General features: G+C 35.6%; 1 protein-coding gene across 1 annotated transcript in view; it reads right to left on the bottom strand.

Annotated features, from left to right (window-relative positions):
* ZNHIT6 (zinc finger, HIT-type containing 6) overlaps positions 1-23,191 on the bottom strand; it is a 54,816-nt gene that overhangs the window by 10,067 nt on the left and 21,558 nt on the right. The window contains exons 7-9 of the mRNA XM_011956096.1: positions 17,553-17,621; positions 15,400-15,480; positions 13,931-14,008 (exon numbers count right to left, since the gene is read on the bottom strand). Of these exons, the coding sequence (XP_011811486.1) occupies positions 13,931-14,008; positions 15,400-15,480; positions 17,553-17,621 (228 nt within the window). The remainder of the gene's footprint in view (positions 1-13,930; positions 14,009-15,399; positions 15,481-17,552; positions 17,622-23,191) is intronic.

The raw sequence follows: 23,191 nt of genomic DNA, 5'->3' as shown, positions 1-23,191 counted from the left end.
TTCTGATTTTTGTTGGTAAATTCAATTACTTTTAAATCCACAAGGCTTGAATTCCAGTCTTACCACTGGTTCTTATGAGCTATGACTCCAGGAGACTCAGTTTTTCTCATCAATATAATGGTAGGAAAGATAACTACTCATGGGTTAGTTTGTAAGGACTATAATATAACAGGTGAAAATGTTTCCAAAGTGTAACTTGCTAAGCTAGCATCAGTAATAAGATTTTACACTCCAAAAGTAATTTGGCACTCCTAGCAAGGAAATGACATACTTACCAGGAATTATATTTACGATTATGACAGAGACAGAGACTAGTTAGTAGAAAAAGCATGAACTGAACTCTGTTGACAAACAGGTCTGAGTCCTAATCCTAGCCTTATAAACTGTACGAACTTAGTTTCTTTGGGTAAGTCAATTTTTCAGAGCCTAAGATTCCTAATCAGGTAAAGTAGAAAAGACATAGTACATACTTGATTAGAATTAATGCATGTGAAAATGTTATAAGCATTAGCCTGGCATTTATTCCTCAATTGATTCCTCAAATATTTACTTAGTGTCTACTATGCACAGGTAGTCTGCTAGGTAATGGAAGTTCATAGAAAGAAACCTTACACTTTATGGGGGGAGGCAGACAAATAAACAACTATTGCATTCATTGGCACAAGTATCATGATGGAAATGTAAAGTTACACTGGCTAGTAATGGTTTTTCCTTTCTATATTTAGTACTCTTTTCAAGATCTCTCGTAAGGCAGGTATGGTGCTAACAAACTCCCTCAACATTTGCTTATCTGAAAAGAATCTTATTTCTCCTTTGCTTAAAGAAACTTAGTTTAGCTGGAAATGAAACGCTTGGTTGAAGATTTTTTTCTTTAACAGTGTTGAATATAGGCCCCCAAACTCTCTGGCTTGTAAAGGGCTTCTGCTGTTAGCCTGATGGAGGTGACCCATCTCTATAGCCACTCTAGGTGACCTGCCCCTTCTCTCTAGCTGCTTTTCATTTCATTCTTTCTTTCATTTTGACCTTGGAAAATCTGACGATTATGTGTCTTAGGGATGGTCTTCTTGTGGGGAATATTGCAGGGGGTCTCTGTATTTCCTGAATTTGACTGTTGACCTATCTAGCAAGGATGGGGAAGTTTTCATGGACGATATCTTAAAATGTGTTTTCCAAGTTGTTTGCTTTTTCCCCGTCCCTTTCAGGGATGCCAATGATTCGTAGATTTGGCCTCTTTACATAATCCCATATTTCTCAGAGTTTTTGTTCATTCCTTTCATTCATTTTTCTTTATTTTTGTCTGCTTTATTTCAGAGAACCCATCTTCAATTTCTGAGATTCTTTCCTCAGCTTGGTCTATTCTGCTGTTAATACTAGTGATTGCACTGTGAAATTCTTGAAGTGTATTTTTCAGCTTCGTCAGATCCATTAGGTTCATTTTTACATTGGCTATTTTGTCTGTCAGCTCCTGTATTGTTTTATTGTCCTGAATCTTGATGCATTATCCTTAGCAAACTAACACAGGACAGAAAACCAAATGCCACAGGTTCTCACTTATAAGTGGGAGCTAAATGATGAGAACTCATGGACACAAAGAACTAGGAACTAGATGAAGGTGGAGGGTAGGAGGAGGGAAAGGAGCAGAAAGAATAACTACGGGGTACTAGGCTTAGTACCTGGGTGATGAAATAATCTGTACAACAAACTCTTGTGACATGATTTTACCTATATAACAAATCTATACACGTAGCCCTGAACCTAAAAGTTAAAAAAAAAAAAAAGTAAAGCTCAGTAGATCCTCAGTAAATACTGTCTCTTGTTCTGTTGTTGTTTTGTTTTGTTTTGTTTTGTTTTGAGACAGAGTCTCGCTCTGTCGCCCAGACTAGAGTCCAGTGGCGCGATCTCAGCTCACTGCAATCTCTGCCTCCCAGGTTCAAGCGATTCTCCTACCTCAGCCTCTTGAGTAGCTGGGACTACAGGCGTGTGCTGCCACACCCGGCTAATGTTTGTATTTTTAGTAGAGACAGGTTTCACTATGTTGGCCAGGCTGGTCTTGAACTCCTGACCTCAGGTTATCTGCCTGCCTTGGCCTTCCAAACCTCTCTTGTTCAGTACCAACATCCAAATGTTCTTTGTTCTTGCAGGCTGCACAGGGCCTTCACTATCTAGGTACTTCAGCTCCTAACCCTAGCTAACCCCTCTCCTTAACTGGTTTGTATTCTTTTTTGCCCAATTTTATTGAGGCATAATTGACAAATAGGAATTATATATATTTAAGGTATACAATTTGATTTTTTTTCTTTTTTTTTTTTTTGTAGAGACAGGGTCTCCCTATGTTACCCAAGCCGGTCTCAAACTCCTGGGCTCAAATGAGTCTCCTGCCTCAGGCTCCGACAGTGTTGGGATTACAAGTGTGAGCCACTGTGCCGGCCTCAATTTGATATTTTGATGTGTGTGTATGTTGTGAAATGATATCATAATCAAGCTAATTAACATATCCATCACCTTACATAGCATTTTTAAATTTTTTCTTGTGATAAGAACACTTAAAATGTACCCTCTTAGCAAATTTCAAGTATACAATACAGTATTGTTAATTATTTGTTTCTTAAAATCCTTTCTCCTCCATGCACTTTTTCCCCCTCTAATTAATGTAGGGATTTTAAATCTTAATCTTTAGTCTTAATCTTGCTAACAAAACATACATTTCCTTTGAAGCTAAAACTGAATGCAAGTATCTCATCAGTACAGGCTCTTACATCTTCAGACTTTATCAGGACGTATATTACCTTGCAAAATATGATTAGGTTCCTCAGAGAAACTTTTGCTGAGAGGTTCAATAGTCCATGAATTAACTGCATTATAGAATGGTATTATTTTAGAGTTGGCAGGAACTTATAACCCAGTCTCTTTCGTCTTCCAGTTAAGTACACTGAAGCCCTGAGAAGTTAAGTATCTTACTCAGGGTCACTCAAGAAAATGCAGAGTTGGGCCTATAAAGCCAATTTTGTGATTTTTTTTCACTCAACTGTATGCTTGTTCATTCATTTCTCACTCAACAAATATTTACTGAGAGCCTACCATGTTCCAGACACAGTTCTTGGCACTGGGAATACAATGGTGTACTACAAGGTATTTACTAGCGGTGAAAGGACAAAGACTTTCTAGGAAGAAGGTATATGTGATATGTGTGAGGTAGAGATAGGGAGAGAGAGCTAGGTCTATGAAACTTGGTAGACAGCGGATATGTTTAAAGTACTGAGCACAGAATGGATATCGGAATACACATAGAATTTACTGTTTTGGTGCCTAACATTTAAATTGGCCACAAAATATTCTATAACGTAACTAGGATGGGTAAGTTTAGTAGATTAACATTACATTAAAATATCACTTGTTTTTAGAGAAAACTCATATTTTATATTTCACATAATTCCCTTAACCAAGAATCAAAATAGTATATATTTGAAGTGAGATTATCACTATAGAAATGGCAGGCTTGCAATCTGCTAAGAATTTGACCATCACATCACTTTGGATCACTTTAAATACAGCCTCTCAAACTAACATTCTCAGGTTCAAAGCTACTGAGACCTCAATAGTTGAGTTTATATCTGTCTGGTAAACACTCAGCCAACTGTGCCAACTAGCTGAGCTTCAACTTTCTTAAAACGAAGTTAACAATTCTTATCATAAAACTGCTTTAACAAGAATACTACATATAAAGCCCATTTCATCATTGGAAGAGTATCATCTTTGAGATGATAAAAAAAGTTTAGCAAACCACTCTACATATTCCCTTTCTGTGTGTGGACATTCTTCAGACTAACTCTAACAATTTCTAATCCTTAAATGATCCTTCCTTTGTTCTGTAATAGAATATAGAATTGTTATAATCCTTAAATGACGCTTCCTTTGTTGTTTGTTTTATTCTCACTTTCTTTTAGAATCTATATCCAAAATGTGGTCAAAGGTTAATGCCATTCTGAACACATACTCATCCTGACCATGATAACTTTGAAAAATAAACAACAATCCCAAAAGGGTATAACAAAGAACTGTGGTTGGGTTTCACATAATCTGAGAACATGCATTATGATTAATTATGGTACTGACAGGTATGTACCATATAGCAAAGAACATACTAAGGCTTTGAGTGCAGGCAGACCTAGGTTTGAATCTAGGTTCCACCACTTAGTGCTTACACAGCCACAGACGGGCTATCCATTTAATTATAATATACTTATAACATATAATATAATTACAATATGTATAAAGTGCGTATCAGAGTACCTAAACAGTAGTAAGGTACTCAATAAAAGTTTGTCATTCATACTTACTATATTCCATAAAGATACCTATTAGCCCCCAGATTTAACCTTGATTTTAAATCACTCTTGCAGGAAACAATTTTTGTGTGTGTTTGGGAAAACTTATTCAGGGTCTTCACATTGTTTTGCTTAAACATAACCTAAAATAATTGTGAAAAACAATTATACTTTTGTATATCCTTATATTGACATCCTACAAGTAGATGCAAAGAACATAATTTATGGTGTACTGTGAATATTGATGATTTAAAGTGAAATATATCACCCTTAAGTAAATTCACTAGACTCTAAATATCATGGTAATTTAACAGCAATATCATCCATTAAAAAAAATAAATAAATAATGGCCATGTGTGGTGGCTCACACCTGTAATCCTAGCACTTTGGGAGGCCGAGGTGGGCAGATCACTTGAGGCCAGGAGTTCGAGACCAGCCTAGCCAATATGGCAAAACCCGTCTCTCTACTAAAAATATAAAAATTAGCCAGGTGTGGTAGTGTGTGCCTGTGATCCCAGCTACTCGGGAGGCTGAGGCACAAGAATCGCTTGAACACGAAATCCGGAGGTTGTAATGGGCCAAGATTGCGTCACTGCACTCTAGCCTGGGCAACGGAGTGAGACTCACTCACTCTCTCTCTCAAAAAAAAAATAAAAAATTATATATATATGTGTAAGCACTGCTTTCTAAGTTAGAAATCTTACTTGTTCTCGGAACCTTGTTTTTCCATTCAGATTTTCTTGCAGAATTTTATACCAAGTAATATGTTTACACTTGACCTTCTCTGTAACAAAAATGTAATGAAAAGTAAAATTTAATTTTATTACTTATGACCTTTATGTTTTAAATAATAAAATTTCTTCTGAACTGAATAATTTTAACTATTATTAAATCAAATTGATCAAAACAACACAAATATATTACAAACAAATTAAGTTTTTTTTTGAAAAATATCTCTTAACATGACGGATGAGCACTGATGAGGGCATCTTCTATTAAAGGCATCGTTGTTCACTACTGATTCTTAGATTAAATGATTTCCCCCCATTTATCAACTTGGTATCCACTAACAGAATCAAATTTCAAAAGGAAAACAAGAGGAAGTTTACGTAATCCTATGTAGAGAACAAGCTCTTATTCTTCACTAATTCTTCATCAGTTATTTTCAGGGGATCTTAGGCAGAAATGTCTCGGGCTGTTTACATAAGAAAAGACATCTGAAAATAGTTAACACTGTTCTTAGAAATTCTGGAATTCCTTCAGTGTTCTCCAGTATATACTTAATTCTGCACTATTCTCAAAATAATTTTTAAGTTCTAACTTTTAACACACATCTTATAAATTTCCTAGGGTATCTTCAAAGCATATTTTTCAATTATGCACCATAAGTCTAAAACAGTCATCTAATTTTCCATTTCTAGTTCAATTAGGGAAAGAGCACAGACTAATATCTTTAAGGAGGTAAAATGTGATATAAAAAAATCCATTCTAATATCAAATGCCGTGTTTCTTCATACAACTTCAACAACTCAATTGAATATATCTACCAAAAACTCACTATATCAAACATGTTAGACATTGTGTGGGAAACAAAAATGTCCTCAAGGAGTTTACCAACCTGGCCAGTGTTTCCCAAAGTGTGGTCCCAGGAAAAACTTATATCAGGGTCACCCTTGGGAGGCAGAGATTGTTAAAAAAAAAAAAAAAAAAAGGTAGCTTTCTGGGTCCTATGTAAGATTTACTAAACCAGAACCCTAAGAGAGTGGTTTGGAAATCAACATTTTCAACAACTGCCCTAGATGATTATGATGGATACTGAAATCTGAGAAGCATTGCTCTGAAAAGAAATACAGGCTACATGTGCCACTGGGGAGAGGTTTACAGGAAGGAAAAATAACTGGCCAGTAGTGAAAGGGGGTCTTTGCTTGCTAGTGAGTGGGTGCAAGCCAAAAGAGGTCAGGTGGGCCTCACCTGAGGCCTTTACATAGGTAAAATCAATTTCTCAAAAAGGAGATAGGAAAAAGCATTTTACCTCTTCACTTCACTGAAAATGATTTTAAAATATTTTAGATTAAAGATCCATAAAGTTCCAAGGAAGGTAAAATAGCCTTAGTTTTTAAAATTTAAAAACATCCTCTCAGCATGGAAATAAAATCATCCAAGAGAAATAGCTCATACTTCTGCTGGATGCTTTTCAAACAAAAAGCATTCCAAAATTATTAACTAAAACCAGCACAGGAGGAAACGACTAATAGGTTATGTGCAAGTACAACAGGATAATATGCTCATGAACAGTAAAAATTTTTGTGATATCCATGAAATCAAAGCTTAGGTAATACTTTAACCTAGGCTTAGGTTTAAATCTAAATTCTTGGCTTTATATGAAATATTCTGGAAGCAAACTGAAGGCAAAGGTTTGTCTTTCCATCAAGAAATGATTAAGTCTGGAGTGTCTATGCAAAGATGCCCTTGCCCTCCACTGGGCACTTTTTATGCCTTGTATTTTAAGTATCTATCTTTTGTGGTATTTATCACATATCAGTCTTCCCACCTAGACTATGAGCTCTTTGAGGGCTAGTCTTTTAGATGTCTATATATCCCTAGGGATTAGCGCTGGGCTGGCACATGGAAGGGGCTCAATGAAAATTAACTGAATAAATGAAAAATACAGACCTGATCAATCTTAACTGATACTTTAGGTCAGGTTCATGTATCAAAAAGCCTGACCTCTGAGCAGGTACTACACTTTCTGAAGTAACTTTTAAATTATACTGGGCCCTTGTTACAATCTTCTCTCTCTCTCTCATTTCACATGTTGAGAATTGAAGCCCCCGACTGTTTACATGATATACAGATACCACGTAAACCAATAAAAAACCCTTTAGAGCAGGGATCAGCAAACTATAGCCTGGAGGCCAAATCCAGCCCACTATCTGTTTTCGTAAATAAAGTTTTACTGGACCATATTCTAGTCATGTCCATTCATTTAAGTGATCTATAGTTGCTTATGTGTTACAATGGCAGAATTGACTAATTATGGCTAAATGGCCCACAAAGCTGGAAAATATTCACTATCTGGCCATTTATAGGAAAAGTTGCCCAAGCCCTGCTTAAGGGTATTAACGTGGCATCAATACTTAGCATACATCAGGCATATATATACATATATATATGAATTAGCACACTTATTAAATAATTAAGACTGAACACTTGCTGTGGAAAAGTCACTAACACAACTCTGCAGGAAATATAAAGATGAAGATGCCTATGGCAACCATTGTCTTCAAAAGGGAGTTAATCATCATATGGTTTAAGTTTTATTGGGATAAAATAAGTCAAATTTATAGGAACCTAAGAGAAATGCAACACTTTTAAGGTTCTAAAGATATGGAAATTATATCCAGTTTGGGGGAAGGAAATGAACTCTACCGTAGACACTGGTAAATAATAGTCTACCTAAAAGGAATGGAGAAGAAAGGACAAATGGAAGACGCGTTGTGGATGTCAATTATGCAAGGTAAGGCGGCAAGGCGGAAGTCAAGAAGTAGTCGAAGACGCTGGGCTACAAGGTCTTATGCCTGGCTTACTAGAACAAAAGAGCCAATAATAGAAAGTGAGTACCAACATTTGTTGACTGCTTATTCAATGCCAGAACACTCAGTCCATTAAATTAGAAACACACACATCAGGAAGAAATAGATGCAGTGTAATGAAATCTAGACATGTTGAGCTTAAGATTTAATGAGATGTGTAAATGAAGATAGCTGGAAACCAAGATTTGGAGTTTGGGAGAAAAGTTAAAACTATATCTAGATTTGGGAGTAATTTCCACAGAAATAAGTTGACAATATCTTAAGTTCCTGAAATCTCATATTCTTGCAATATCCAATTATGTCAAAAGAAATATTAACAAACATGACTGGTTATCTGCTCCCTTGTGTTTAGTGGTGAGTGGTCTGTTGGGAATGTATGGCTAATATTACATTTGAAGTGTATCCCAGAAGTATAAGAAATTATATGGCTGATGCATGCCTGGAGCCTCAGCTATGCAGGAGGCTGAGGCAGGAAGATTTCTGAAGCTCAGGAGTTCAAGGCTGCAGTGAGGCTATGCTTGTGCTACTGCATTCCAGCCTGGGCAACAGAATAAGACCCTGTCTCTCAAAACAAAATTTTGAAAAATGAATTTGGTTAAAAGAAGCTGTTAAACAAATAAAGTAATATATGATATAGTTAACTACTACCAAACAAGTGGAACTTAAACACCTCTTTAGGTTCATTGAATCATTTCAGCATGATATTCTAGTTGAAACTCAAAATACTTGAATACACAGGAGTGATTTTCTAGGTGCCAGGCACTGTATTAAGCAGCTGACAAGTATTAACTCAAATTAACCTTTACAACAATGCAGTATCATTTCTGTTCTGACTCCCACATTTAGATGGGAAAATAGGCTTACTGACTTTCCAAGGTCTGTATCAAATTAAAAACACAATTTTGACTTTATAGTAAATCTCTGATGTACATTTTTGCATAAGAGCAAAAAGGTTATTCTGGAAGTTCTCATAATTTGGGTTAGGTTTAAGGAGCAGTGACAACAAACTTTTATTGATTATAATAAATGTACTATTTGTAATGGTGAAACTTTTGGTCTAAAAAGTCTAGTCTAGAACCTCATAAAGTAAAGTAAGGTCTACTCCACATATTAAGTATTCTGGAAGGATAATATCACTATTTTTTTACTAGCATACAATTTCACTCTGAAGATATCCTAATAATTAGTAGAGTAAGGTCATTCTTTTTGAAAGTAGTGTTCCGGAAAATGATGTGACTTCTACACGAAACTCAACATGCTCTTAGCCTCTCCAGACCTTACCTTCATCTCTCTGTAAAGAGCAATCATGCCAGAAACCGTAGTCACCTTTGATTCCTATTTATTGCTCCCTATAGCCAACTTGATCACCAAGTCTTACTGTTTGTTTTTTTTTTTTTTTTCCTAGATTTTTACAGTTTTCTATGCCAATGAGACAAGATTCAAACAGCATTAGTATTGGGTCTTGAACTAACTCTTCAACCTTATCTTTTTGAAAAAAGTTTTAAAAATACTTCTCTGCATGCATCTATATACTCCACTTACTTGCCTTGTTTATGACATACCACACCCTTGTACTTCTTAAGGGCCTCTGTACCCTCCCCTAGTCATAGGCCATTTACCTTTAATAAAAGTCAAACGTGACTTCCACAACAAAGTCTTCTGATGACATAAGGATACCTGCTACCTTCCACATCACTTTTAAGACATAGACACAGGTTTCTTATGATATATACAGTGTGTCTGTTTTCCCTACTACAATAGAACTGTATTTTATTCATTCTTGTATAAACCCCTATTTTTATTTATGCCTAGAAGATTAAATGTACTTAATGGTTTTTTTTTAATAAATTTGGAAAGAATCATCCTATAACTGCTTAAATCACAAAAAAACCACAAAGATTTACAAGTATCAAAGTAGCAAAGTAAATATAAAAAACAAAATGTATCTAAATTTCTTTCTGGTAAATAATTCCATAAAATAAAAGTAAAATCTAGGCTTAAAATTTAATATATTTGGAAAACTGTACTTGAATAGACAAAGTTGGCTGTTTTATAAATTATTTAGTCAGTAGTAACTTAAGTGGGCAATAATACAACAGCTGCCCTCTGATAGTGCCTGACATTTAGCAACGTAGGCTTTTCTAGTCCAAAACCGCTCATTTACTTTCTGAGAATAAAAAGTTGGTAAGAAATAATGCAGCAAAGAGCAAGAATGGCATTACTAACACAAGCATCTTACATGAATGATCTTCTTCACAGGGGCAGGAACACTTTTCTTTACTGCCATAGCCTCAATGTTTAGAACAGTACCTGGACTTTGGCATACTCACTATTTGCTGAATGAATAAATGAATTTATTTAAAAAGCTAAAATAGCTTTTCTAAGAGATAAATTCAGACCCTATGTATTCTGGAAAGAAAACTCCCAAACAGATCAGTAGTGAATTCCTTAGATTAGACACAAATTCTATAATCACAATTTAAAAAATAAGCCATGTATGGCAAAGCTAAAACCTGGAAAAAATGTAAGCATGCTCTAGCTGACCAGGTATATCTATATCATGAGACAATTGCTATATACCTTCCAAGAATGGAAAATAAAACCAATGGAAACTGGTAACATCAAGTATTTGGTAAAAAGACTTTACTCTGAAGTTACTGTAATGCTGTAAACGTAAAATCAAACAGCCATAAAGAAACTACATGTTCTTGATTTCTAAGCACTTTTCAGGAAATAATAAAATGGTTCTATTTAGAATGCTTATCTTAAATTAGAGCTTAGCATTTATAACCTCTAATAATTTTCCTTAGATGTTCTCTGAATGTACTTTCCTTTAATGATGTAACTGTAATTATGTATACAATCAAATGTAAATGCTCATCTTAGTCCATTTATCAGTATGTTATACAGAGAACACTGTTTTAAAAATCTGACAAAAAATAAAAATCTATGCCTACATGTATCTCTATACTATCTAACTTCATTACTTATGACTACAAAATACTTTAAAAAAATTGAGGTTCTTTAGAAATCAGCATAACTATGCTTTGAGGCTGGCCTAATAATCAGAAATATAAAGATATCCTATGCCAATTGAGGTCCACCTTCAAGATGAAAGCTACCTCAACAGGAATTTCTGACATTATTATTGCTGTCAAATGATGCCATCACTACTCAAGGCTAAACGAATGCCAATTTTTAAACTGGACCTGGGATATAACCTTTTCCCCCTTTCTTTGCTTTGGTAGTATTTTCATACATCACTTAGTTCAAGTCAACAGCAAAAACGGGGGAATCTGGAAGATGAGCTTTCTCCACAGATAAGGTAGAGTGAAAGTACTTTCATGTTCTTCAGACTGGCTCAGGTTTATCATTTTTCTTTTTTTTTGGAGACGAGGTCCTGCTATGTTGCTCAGGCTTGTCTCAAACTCCGGAGCTCAAGCAATCTGCCTGCCTCAGCCTCCTAAAGTGCTGGGATTACAGGCATGAGCCACAGGCACCCAGCTAGGCTCAGGTTTAGTATCAAATTAGTCTATTCTAGGTATTCCTTATAGTCAACACCACTAACTTTTCACTTTATTAATCTACTATTCCCTTCACTTTGGGGATTAAAAAATTAAGTTTTGTTTAGTAAAATCCTAAAGTCAACTCCATGTAATTCATGTTTAAACAAAATAATTTACATTGTTTCCTTGGAATTTACCTCTAGTCAATCATTACACAATTCTTATATTATCTGTTTCATCTTCTAAATTCAGTTCCTTTCTTGCCATGTGCCATATTTTATCTAATTAGTTCATCTAAATGTTACTCACGTTTTAAGCCATGAGACCATGGTTTTAGTCTCACAAGCCTACTAAGAGAATACCTCTGAGGGCCAGTGTGTCCACTCATCTAAGCCAGTCAAGCTTGACTCTGACAGAATATCCTCCTCTTCCAAAATTCAAGGAAATCAGAATTCTTGGTAATAAAAGACAAACAGGGGATACTGAGTATTTTAAAGTTTATAGTATAGGATACACTACTTGGGCCCAGAGAGCAGTTATTTTTTAACTTGGAAATGTGTACTGTAAGTCCACGAAGAGCCAAAGTGGATGGAAATCTCAGCTTGTCCTAGCATACTAGGGTTTTTGAGAAGAGCAGCAGAAATGCCCACAGGATGTAATGTCCCAAAAGGCAGCAGTTAAGGAAACTGTTCTCATGCCATTGCATAGAAAGGAATCAGGATACCTAGAGACCACAACTCAGAAAGCTACAAGTCAAAATGTTAAGACTTATTTTAACAAAGAGCCAAATGGGATAAATCTAAACAAAAAATCCATCAAAGAAGTACGCTTAAATGAAACTCACACAACCTAGCTCTAGGCATTCAACTCCTCTATGCTTCATTTTCCTTTAACGTCCTCACACTAATGTTATAACTTTCCTTCTTTAGACTCCCAAAGAGGATCGAAGTTGTCAATAAGCAGCAATATTTTGAAAACAATTTTTTTTTCTGAGCAGTAGACTTAAAATATTCAGTAAACCATGCCATAAACAGATGTGCCGTCATCCAGGCTTTGTTGTTCCATTTACAGAGCACGGGTAGAATAGATTTAGCATAATTCTTAAGGGCCCTAGGATCTCTGGAATGGTAAATGATCACTGGCTTCAACTTTAAATCCCCAGCTGCATTAGCCCCTAACAAGAGGGTCAGTCCATCCCTTGAAGCTTTTATGGCAGGCATTTACTTCTCCTCTCTGGCTGAGTCCTACATGTCATCTTCTTTCAATATAAAGCTATTTTGTCTACATTGAAAATCTGTTGTTTAGTGTAGCCACCTTCATCAGTTATCTTAGCTACATCTTCTGGATAACATGCTTTGGCTTCTACATCACCATTTGCTGCTTCACCCCACACTTTCAGGTTATGGAGAAGGCTTCTTTCCTTAAATCCCATGAACCAACCTCTGCTAGCTTCAAACTTTTCTTCTGCAGCTCCCTCACCTCTCTCAGCCTTCATAGAGTTGAGAGTTAGGGCCTAGCTCTGGATTAGGCTTTGGATTAAGGGAATGTTTGGGCTGGTTTGATCTTCTATCCAGACCACTAAAACTTTCTCCCTATCAGTAATAAGACTGTTTTACGTTTTTATCATTCTTGTGTTCACTGGAGTAGCATTTTTAATTTCCTTCAAGAATTTTTCCTTTGCAATCATGACTTGACTAACTAGCAGGAGAGGCCTAGCTTTCAGCCTATCTCGGCTTTCAATATGCCTTCCTCACTAAGCCTAATCATTCCGCTTTTGATTTAAAGTGAGAGATGTGACTCTTCCTTTCACTTGAACACTCACAGGCCATTGTGTGGTTATTAACTGGCCTAACTTCAGTATTACTGTGTCTCAAGGAATAGGAGGCCTGAGGAGAGTGAGAGAGATGGGTGAATAAGTGGTTGGTGGAACGGTCAGAACACACACATTTAAGGCTGCCATCTTATATGGGCACAGTTCATGGTGCACCCAAAGCAATTACAGTAGTAACATTAAAGTGTTACTCCTGTATCACAGGTCACCATAACAGATATAATGCTAATGAAAAAGTTTGAAATATTGCTAGAATTACCAAACTGTGACACATAGACTCGAACTGAACATGTGCTGTTGGAAAAATGGTGCAGATAGACTTGCTCGAAGCAGAAATGCCACAAACCTTCAATTTGTAAAGAATGCAATATCTGTAAAGCTTAGTGAAGTAAAACACAATAGAACAAATAAAAGAATGCTTGTATTTTAAAATATTCTACTTCCCCTATCTCAGTTGACAGAAAATAAAAGAAAATAAAATATTTTAACCTGGACGATTTTTCAACCCAATTTATCCTATAAGTGTGATTATTTTGAATTCTGACTTGAAAGTTGAAAAGTAAAAGTCATGTTCATAGCTAGATAATTAGTTTAATAACTTGAGCTAATCAAGCTACTTAATTATGTTACAGAACTAAAAAATATTTAAAGAAATGGGGAGGAGAGCAATTTTACCTTACTGAATTTTGCTGCATATATTCAATCTTCATTAAAATCTGAACCCCAGTCTGAGAGCGAATGTAGGCTTTCAACCTGATATAAAAAACATCACATTGAAGGAAAAGTTGATTTTTATTATATTTCCACATAGTCTTATGGAGACTAAGCATTTGTACCTAATAATACTTAAAAGTTCATCTATTTAAGCATAGAAAAGGAGATAAAGATGTTTTCTAACCAGAAATCTGAAAAGAATATAACTTTTTTCCTCTGTTCATCTTAAATTTTAAAATATCTGCTTCAATAAATTAATCTGGCTATATAATTTTACAAAAATGTATCCTATTCAGTGACATTTTGTCTTACTGGCAAATATGTGACTAATGATAACAACTAGGTTACCATTTATAAGGAAAGAAACTCAACTATCATAGCTATTTTAAAGACTGCTTGATATGTGACGTGGGTCAGGTTCAGTCTGGGCATGACCTTTTATCAAAAGCAAAAGAAAGAGATTCAACTAGAACTGGATTAGACATTTTAGAATCCACCCAGTATAAATTTTAAATACCAGGTTATTCTGGAACCAAACCAAGCCCTCGTTCATATCCCAAGCAAGTATCATCTGGTGAAAATAAAGTCAACTGGGTTTCTGCCCAGAAGCACTAATAACTCACACTCTAATAACAATCTCCTTTTTTGAGCAGTGCCTAGTATATGCTAGGTCCTGTATTAGGAATTTTATACATGCTATTTCTTTTAAGCCTTGTAACAATTCTATCTAGGAAGTGTTATCATTCTTATTTCACTGATGAGAAAAAAATAAGGCCTGGAAATTAAGTAACTTGCTCTTAATCACACAGCTAATAAGGGACAGAAACAGCTATTTTAACCCAGATATCCATGACTGACTCTTTCCACTATGTTATGTTAACCACTTTTGTCCATGCTGTATTTCTGGACAGGAGGCAGATTGTACTTTACTTAGTTCTCTGAAGACTTGGCTGAAACAGGATTTCCTGTCTTTAAAAGTTACTTGGAAACTTTTAATTTTCAGAGTCTTTCATTCAACGTCAAAGGTAGTTTACTTTAAGGGTTAAGAGTAAAGACTGACTCCAGACTGCCTGGGTGTGAATCCTAGCTCCCTTGTTTACTAGCTATAGGATATTACTTAACCACTTTAAGGCTCAGTTGCCCCATTTATAGAATGGGTATAATAATAATCTACTTTTCAGAGTTATTGTGAGGATTAAATGAATTAACATATTTATTACTGTCTGCTTTGAAGAGTGTCTGGAACATAGGAAACAATGATATGCCAGCTACTGTTGTTATTTCTACTGACAGACCTTCAGTAAACACCAAGAAAATGTGATAGAAAGTAAATTGCACTACACATCACATTCTAATAGTCATGGATGACCCTAATAAGTACATCAACATTTTTAATTATTTCAGAAAGTTACAATATTTTTGAAGCATACCTTTGACGAATTACAGGATCAGACTTTTCAGGATCAATGTAAGGCTTTAGGATTTCATTAATAGTTTTATCATCTGGTACTCTTTCCAACAAAGAAAAAAAAATAAGCTATATTAGTATTGATAATTTTCTACTAAAGGTGTTAATTTTGAATTATTAAATGTTGTGGCTTTTTTGGTTTAAATAACTGAACAAAGACCTTTTATATTACTCTTGGCAAAATAAAATATCCTTTTAAGCAAAAAATACTTAGGAAAAAGCTCAAAAAGAGTTCTTGGACACACTTAACAAGGTCTTAAAAAACAACATTTTGAGAAGTTCTGTATAAATCAATTATAAAAATATGAAGCCTCTTTTAACACACACCTGTACTCAAACATGAAAAGAGGAGGTCAGGATAAAATATATTTGAAACTAGCAGAAATAATAAATCTGAAAAAAGGTTTCAGATTTCAGTGCATGTTCAAATTTATTCATTCTAATTTATAAGACCAAGTTAAAAATTGATACTAATTTCCTTGGAAACAAAACATTTTAAGTTTTCCAACTTTCCTCCATATATGCACACTGTTTTAAACATATATAAAGCTGTATAAACAAAATTAAGACACTGTTTTAAAACAGTAACTTTCCTCAACCATTTATACATATTCATATATACTATTGGCTACATACCCCTATCTGTAAAATAAGTCGTTTCCTTGTATGCAACTCCAAATAACAAAGTTCTTCACTAAAATCCCTTTGACAACTACAAAGAAAGGATATTTATGTATAATGTAGGAATATGCTAAATATACTACTTAAAGAGCAACTTTAAAATTTTGCTAAACCAAGGAATGAAATAGTTCACAAACATTAAAATGTTTCGTTTGTTTGTTTTTGTTTTTTTATTTTTTTTTTGAGACAGAGTCTTGCTCTGTCTCCCAGGCTGGAGTGCAGCGCCATGATCTTGGCTCACTGCAGCCTCCGCCTCCTGCGTTTAAGCTATTCTCATACCTCAGCCTCCTAAGTAGCTGTGATTACAGGGGTGCGCTACTTCCACCAGCTAATTTTTGTATTTTTAGTAGAGACGGGGTTTCACCATGTTGGCCAAGCTGGTCTTGAACTCCTGGTCAAAAGCGATCCACCCGCTTTGACCTCCCAAAGTGCAGGGATTATAGGTGTGAGCTGCTGCATCTGGCTGACATTAAAATGTTTAAATGACACTTGAAAGTGTTTTAGGCTGGATGGGATGGCTCACGCTTGTAATTCCAACATTTTGGGAGGTAGAGGTGGGAGGATTGCTTGAGGTCAGGAGTTTGAGACCAGCCTGGGCAACATAGTGAGGCCCTGCCTCTACAAAAAATAAACAAGAATAGCTAGGCATGATGGTCTGAGCCTTTAGTCCCACCTACCTGGAGGATGAGGTAGGAGGATCACCTGAGCCCAGGAGGTTGAAGCTACAGTGAGTGGAGATCTGCACCACTGCACTCCAGCGTGGGCAACAGAGCAAGATCCTGCCTCCACTCCCCTCCAAAAAAAAGAAAAAGAAAAAGAAAAGAACAAGTTTTAATATGAAACAGTAACACAAAAAACTTTATGCAAATTAATTCCAATGAGTACACATATACATATCTAAAATAATGCATTTTCTGAGTGATACACTATAATGTTAACAGTGGTAATCTTTGCATGGTAGAATTTTGGGTCATTTTTCATCTCCTTAACCACCACCCAGCTTAAGAAACAGGAAACTTTCAGCCCTCTAATTCTCCTTAGATTCCTCTCCTCAATACTTGCTTTGCTGCTAAAGAAACCATCATCAGGATTTCTATGTTAACAATTTCCCTTAGAGTTAGTTCTATCACCTTTGTAGGTATTCCTAAAAGTACACTATTTAGTTTTCTGGCTTTATTCTCCCATATTTACAAACAATTATGTTTTATACATTCTTCCTTAATTTGCTTAGAATTCTTACATTATTTCTGAGATTCATCCATGTTGATGTGCATAGCTGTAGTTCACTCGTTTTCGGCGGTGTTTAGCATCTCAATGTATAAATACACCACAATTTAGTTATCCATTCAACTACTGACATTAAGTTAACAATTTATTTTAGATACACAGCCTCCAAATTAAAACAAATCAGTGATTAAAAGATAGCAGTGATACCTTTTTTCTATGTACTCAGCTTGACTTTGAGGAAACTGGAGCTTCACATGCCAACAAAACTGCTGTTTTCTAAGAGAGAAAATAATCATGTGAGAATCAAGGTAGTAGATAATAAAAGTCTGGATGCAAATTGAACTTTCTAAATTTTCACTTTAAGATGATTCTAAAATTATTCTTAGAATTTAACATATATTTTCTATTAAGAGGTAATGTCTCTTGCAAGGGTTACTAAGAAAGAAAAAAAAGGGAAGCAGTTCTAAATTCCAAGGACTTCACATTTCTGAATTAGAAGGCAATTTCTCATAGTTCAGGGGCTTTTGAGAGCAGTGTGCTACTATTTGAAGTTTACAAATAAATTTCCTCATGACTAAATACAATGAGCTGATGTCTTTGCTTGACTAGTCTGGAAATTAGGTGAATGAAGTATTGTCTGGTTGAGTCCAGCTGGCTGGAGATACACTTCTGAGGCATGAGTACGTGCATTCAGTAGCAAAACAGTAGACAACAAGCTGGTTGCTAAGCAGAATGCACTTTGAGCTACAGTCTTTTTGCTTTCAGGTCTAAACTTTGGTTTGACATAGGATCAACAGCAATAATTCACTAAATGCCTGATTTTAGAAAAATGACTGTATTTAATATATCTAAATTTAGAGACACTGACATGATTCCTTTAAAAATCTAATGCTCCAAATATTGAATCCATTATCAAAATTTAAATGTCTTCACTATATGATGATTTTACACAATGTTTTCTTCACTTAGAAGAAATTTCTAACAATCAATTAGAGCAAGTTAATGACCACCAGCATCTCTTTAAAATCTATCCCATAGCAGTAGGACCCCAAAATCTAAAATAATTTTCTTTTAATACAATCTAGTAATCTGTCACCAAATATTTATATGATTTAGTAAAATTTCTGTCAGAAGACAATGCCCATAATTTTATTGAGAACAAAGTTGAAAAACACTCTTTACTAATCTAAAGGACAGATGTCTAAAATCTCAGAGGAAAAAACATTTAAAAATTTGAATGCAAATGCAAATTACTAGTTACTAGTTTTAAAAAAATAAATCTTCCAAAATAAAACATTTTGCAATATTTATTATTTGTGAAGTAGGTATACCATAATAGCATTAAGGGCTGAGAGACATTTTTTTTAATAAGAAATAAACTGATTTTGTTCACCTTAATGCATAATATAATTTCTTCCTAAATGTATATTTTTTCCACGTTAACTTAGGGAAAAAAGGATTACCAACTTGCCATCTTACAGAATTGTAAACCATGCTCAATCACCCCAATTATTGCTTGAGTAATTTCAAAACCCATTTGCCTTTTAACATTCAGTACACCCTGAATATGTTCAGAAAGCACTTAACATTCCAAACACAGAGGGAAGAAGCCCTCGGAGATAATTTTATTTGCTGTAGTTAACTAGTTCTCCTTATAACAAAGTCATTCATTGCTATACATCGCTAAATTATTGATAAAAATATTTCTGTATTTGGCCTCAGCTCACACATGAACAAATTTGAAAAGTACACTAACTTTTAAAATGTGATCTTGCAATATTTCAAAAACAAAGAAAAACAGAATAATGCAAAGAACATTCAATGCACCCATACTCAGATTTAACTCATTTACAAGTTGCCATATTTTTGAGGTGCTTTTATTTCTTCTAAGAAATAAAGGGCTATTGATAACAGTAGATGATTTTCTATACTATACTTTAACCCAAGGTGGGCAAATAGAAGTTGAAGGGTGTTGTATAAAGAACTGCTGAGGCTGGGTGCAGTGGCTAAGGCCTATAATCCCAGCACTTTGGGAGGCCAAAGTGGGTGCATCATTTGAGCCCAGGAGTTCAAGATCAGCCTGGGCAAGCTGGTGACACCCCATCTCTACAAAAAAAACAAAAATGAGCCAGGCATGGTGGTGTGTGCCTATAGTCCCAGCTACTCTGGAGGTTGAAGTGGGAGAATCACCTGAGCCCAGGAGATTAAGGCTGCAGTGAACTGCAACTGTGTCACTGCACTTCAGCCTAGGTGACTGAATGAGACCCTGCTTCAAAAAAAAAAAAATTGCTAGGCCAGGCGCAGTGGCTCACCCCTCTAATCCCAGCACTTTGGGAGGCCAAGGTGGGCGGTTCATGAGGTCAGGAAATCTAGACCATCCTGGCTAACACGGTGAAACCCCGTCTCTACTAAAAATACAAAATCTAGCTGGGTGTGGTGGCATGTCCCTGTAGTCCCAGCTACTTGGGAGGCCGAGGCAGGAGAATCACATCGCTTGAACCCGGGAGGCGGAGGTTGCAGTGAGTTGAGATTGAGCCACCGCACTCCAGCCTTGGCGAAAGAGCAAGATTCCGTCTCCGGAAGAAAAAAAAAAAAAAATTTGCTGAAATGAGTGAGTTTATTTTCTCTAAAATGGTTTCCAATTCTTCAGTGTTGCTGAAATTACTGTAAGTCCTGACATGTGCTCTTCTTAAGACTGAAAGAATTAAGTTTGTTTCCCAGTTTTTATAATTATATATACAAATATATGTCCCACTTAAAAAAAATGCACATACATCAAACTCCTAGCAACATTACTTGGATTATTTTCTAAAGCTAGATTCCAAGAGGTACAATCAGTAAGACAGAGCAGGGTTTCTCAGTCTCAGCAGTGCTGGTATTTTGGACTAGATAATTCTTCGCAATGGGGACTCGGTTCTTTGCACTGCAGGATGTTTGGTAGTATCCCAGGACTCCACCCTCTAGATGAGTGTTCCACTGGGAACACTCATACACCCAGTTGTGGCCACCAAAAATGCTACCAGAAATTGTAAATGTCCCTGGAGGCAGAATCATCACTGTTTGAGAACCACAAGGATAAAGGTTTGAACATTTACAATTACTCCTAATGCATTAGGGCTACTGTTCCCTAAATTCAACAAAATACCTTCAACTACAATAATGTCACTATGTCCTTGGCATATCAACATTCTCAAAAATGGTTTATACCTAGTATATTCTAGGTAACTTAGGGACTCCAAGATACCATGTTTAGAGTTGGGTGATAAGACTGGTGGAGTAATTGCGGCAACTATGAATCCTTATGTTCCCTTCTGGTCAATCTGACAAAGCAACAGAAACACTAACCTCTTCTAAGTCCTATGAAACCCAAGTAACTATTCATGCACAGCAAAGCTGTTTCCCTCTCCTTCCCGAAATATCAATACATACATGCATTCTCAATGAGGGCAGCATGGCCCCAAAGAGGGCAAAAACTGGTTCTCTGAAGGGCCAACAAAATCTTTGCTATTTTAACATTTGTGGTCCTACAAAGGGCTACTGTATGCAACAGATATACAGTGTATCTATGATATCAAAATATCATGGCAGAAAGCTCCTTGGGAGGCCATAATAAAAAAAAAGGTTGAAAAATACTTAGATGGCACTTGTATCAAATGAGGAAAATAAATATTTTATACTCATTTTCAGGGAGTTAATACAGGGCACTTATTTACGAACACATGCTTACTAGAAACTTGTTAAGGATCAGTCTCTCTGTGGCCTGTCTGTTAACAAAAACAGAAAAAAAAGGGATTATTCTCTCCCACAGTTTCAAGAAAGTATGTGGATGAACACACACATTTAAGGAAAGAGGTTCTATAACCATAATCTAAATTATTCTTTTGGCTTCATAACTTCAAATTGCAAATTTTCGTATGGGGAATGCTACCATAATCCCAAGGAAAAAGATGCAAATCAAAAGTCATTAGCTCCTTTTAAATGGCACTGCTCTAATGTTACAATAAGATGTTCAAATTCATTAATAACCAAAGAAATGTATATAGAAATAAAATATTTTTACTTATCAGGTTGGCAGAAATTAGAAATACTAAGGAAGTGTGGCAAAAATGTGGCAACTTCATTGCTGACAGCAATATAAATTTGTGCAAGCTTCTGGTAGTTCAATTTCATAAAAGCTATAAATAAAAATCTGTAATTGAAAAAGTGTATATTTTTGCCTCAATAGTTTTATTCCTGGAAATTTATCCCAAGGAAATAATTGGTCAAATAATAATAAATGTCCACTGCACCAGTTTATATAATAGAAAAAAATTAGAAACAACCTAAATGTACATCATCAGAAAGTTGATTAAACAAATCATGGTAGATCTACATAATGAATTTTAAGTAGTCATAAAAGATGAGGCAGAACTTCATGTACTGATGTGGAAAACTGTGCATGTTGAATGATAGCCTTTATATTTAAAACACAGGCTTATACATGTATTGGCAAGTATGAAGACCATACCCCAAACTTTTAGCTATGATTATTTCTTGACATTATAAAAGGACTTGACTTAATTTTTATCTACGAATATGTCTGTATTATTAAATAAATCTTCCACATAATGATTTGTGGGATTTTTTCCTTTTTTGAGACAGGGTCTCACTCTGTCATCTGGGCTGGAGTGCAGTGGCAAAATAGGGCTCACTGTGGCCCTGACTTTCTGGGCTCAGGCAATCCTCTCGCCTCAGCCCCCATAAGTAGCTACCACAGCTGACTGATATTTTTGAATTTTAGTAGGGACAAGGTCTTGCTATGTTGTCCAGGCTGGTCTCCAATTCCTGAGCTCAAGCGATCCTCCTACCTTGGCCTGCCAAAGTGCTGAGATTACAGGTGTGAACCACTGTACCTGGCTGATTTGTTACTTTTTATAATCAGTAAAGTCAAAGATGCATTCATGCGGCACACACAGGATGGTAGTGATAGAAAGGACAGGAATAATTTTAACATTTTCTTTGAATTTAAAAATATTTCACTATTAGAAGTATTCATTTAAGAATTTTCTTTTCCCCCTTTGGGGAAAAAAAAAAAAAGTTTCTCTTTTTTATCTTAGAAACTAGTACCAAACCAGAACTAGGGTTACCCACCTAATCATTTTGATAGTCTCAAAGCTATCTTCCTATGAAATATGCCACAACTAAGAGTTACAAATGGAGGCTAAACTCTAAGAATGAAGATTTCTAATACAAAGTTTAAAGAAGCTTGAGTATTTCTGTTCTTTTTTTTTAAAATCACCAATTCTCATCCCACTCCAACACTGATTAACCAATATATACCCAAAGAACACCAATGAGAGCTCACTAGACATTAAGGACAAAGAGACCAACAAGGAGATGAGTCCAACACGGACTTCTTTTTACGGCAGCAAGTCAATCACCAACGTTGGGCACTGCATTATTCCCTCCATTTCACAATTTTCATATGAAAGCTTCCTATTCTTTATTGACACTGTACATAGCAAGAAGGCTCAATATACTATAAGGTCCAGAGGTAGGACGGGGGAGAGGTTAAGTGGACTTTGTGTTTGAATCCCATTTTAATAATTTAGTTCTTAACATGTTCTTCAGAAAGAGACAATCTCTTTGTACCTCAGGCTTCTCATTGTAAAACAGGGATAACAACAGTATTTCTATCACAATTAAATGAATAAATAATATATCAAGAGTTTAGAGGCTGGGCATGGTGGCTTATGCCTGTAATCCCAGCACTTTGGGAGGCCGAGACGGTTGGATTACTTGAGGTCAGGAGTTTGAGACAAAACTGGACAACATAGTGAAACCCCATCTCTACTAAAAATACAAAA

Source organism: Colobus angolensis, unplaced genomic scaffold (assembly GCF_000951035.1).
Source record: "Colobus angolensis palliatus isolate OR3802 unplaced genomic scaffold, Cang.pa_1.0 Scaffold41, whole genome shotgun sequence".
Lineage (NCBI taxonomy): Eukaryota > Metazoa > Chordata > Mammalia > Primates > Cercopithecidae > Colobus > Colobus angolensis.
Note: the sequence above shows the minus strand (reverse complement) of the source record. Positions and strands in the feature narration are given on the sequence as shown.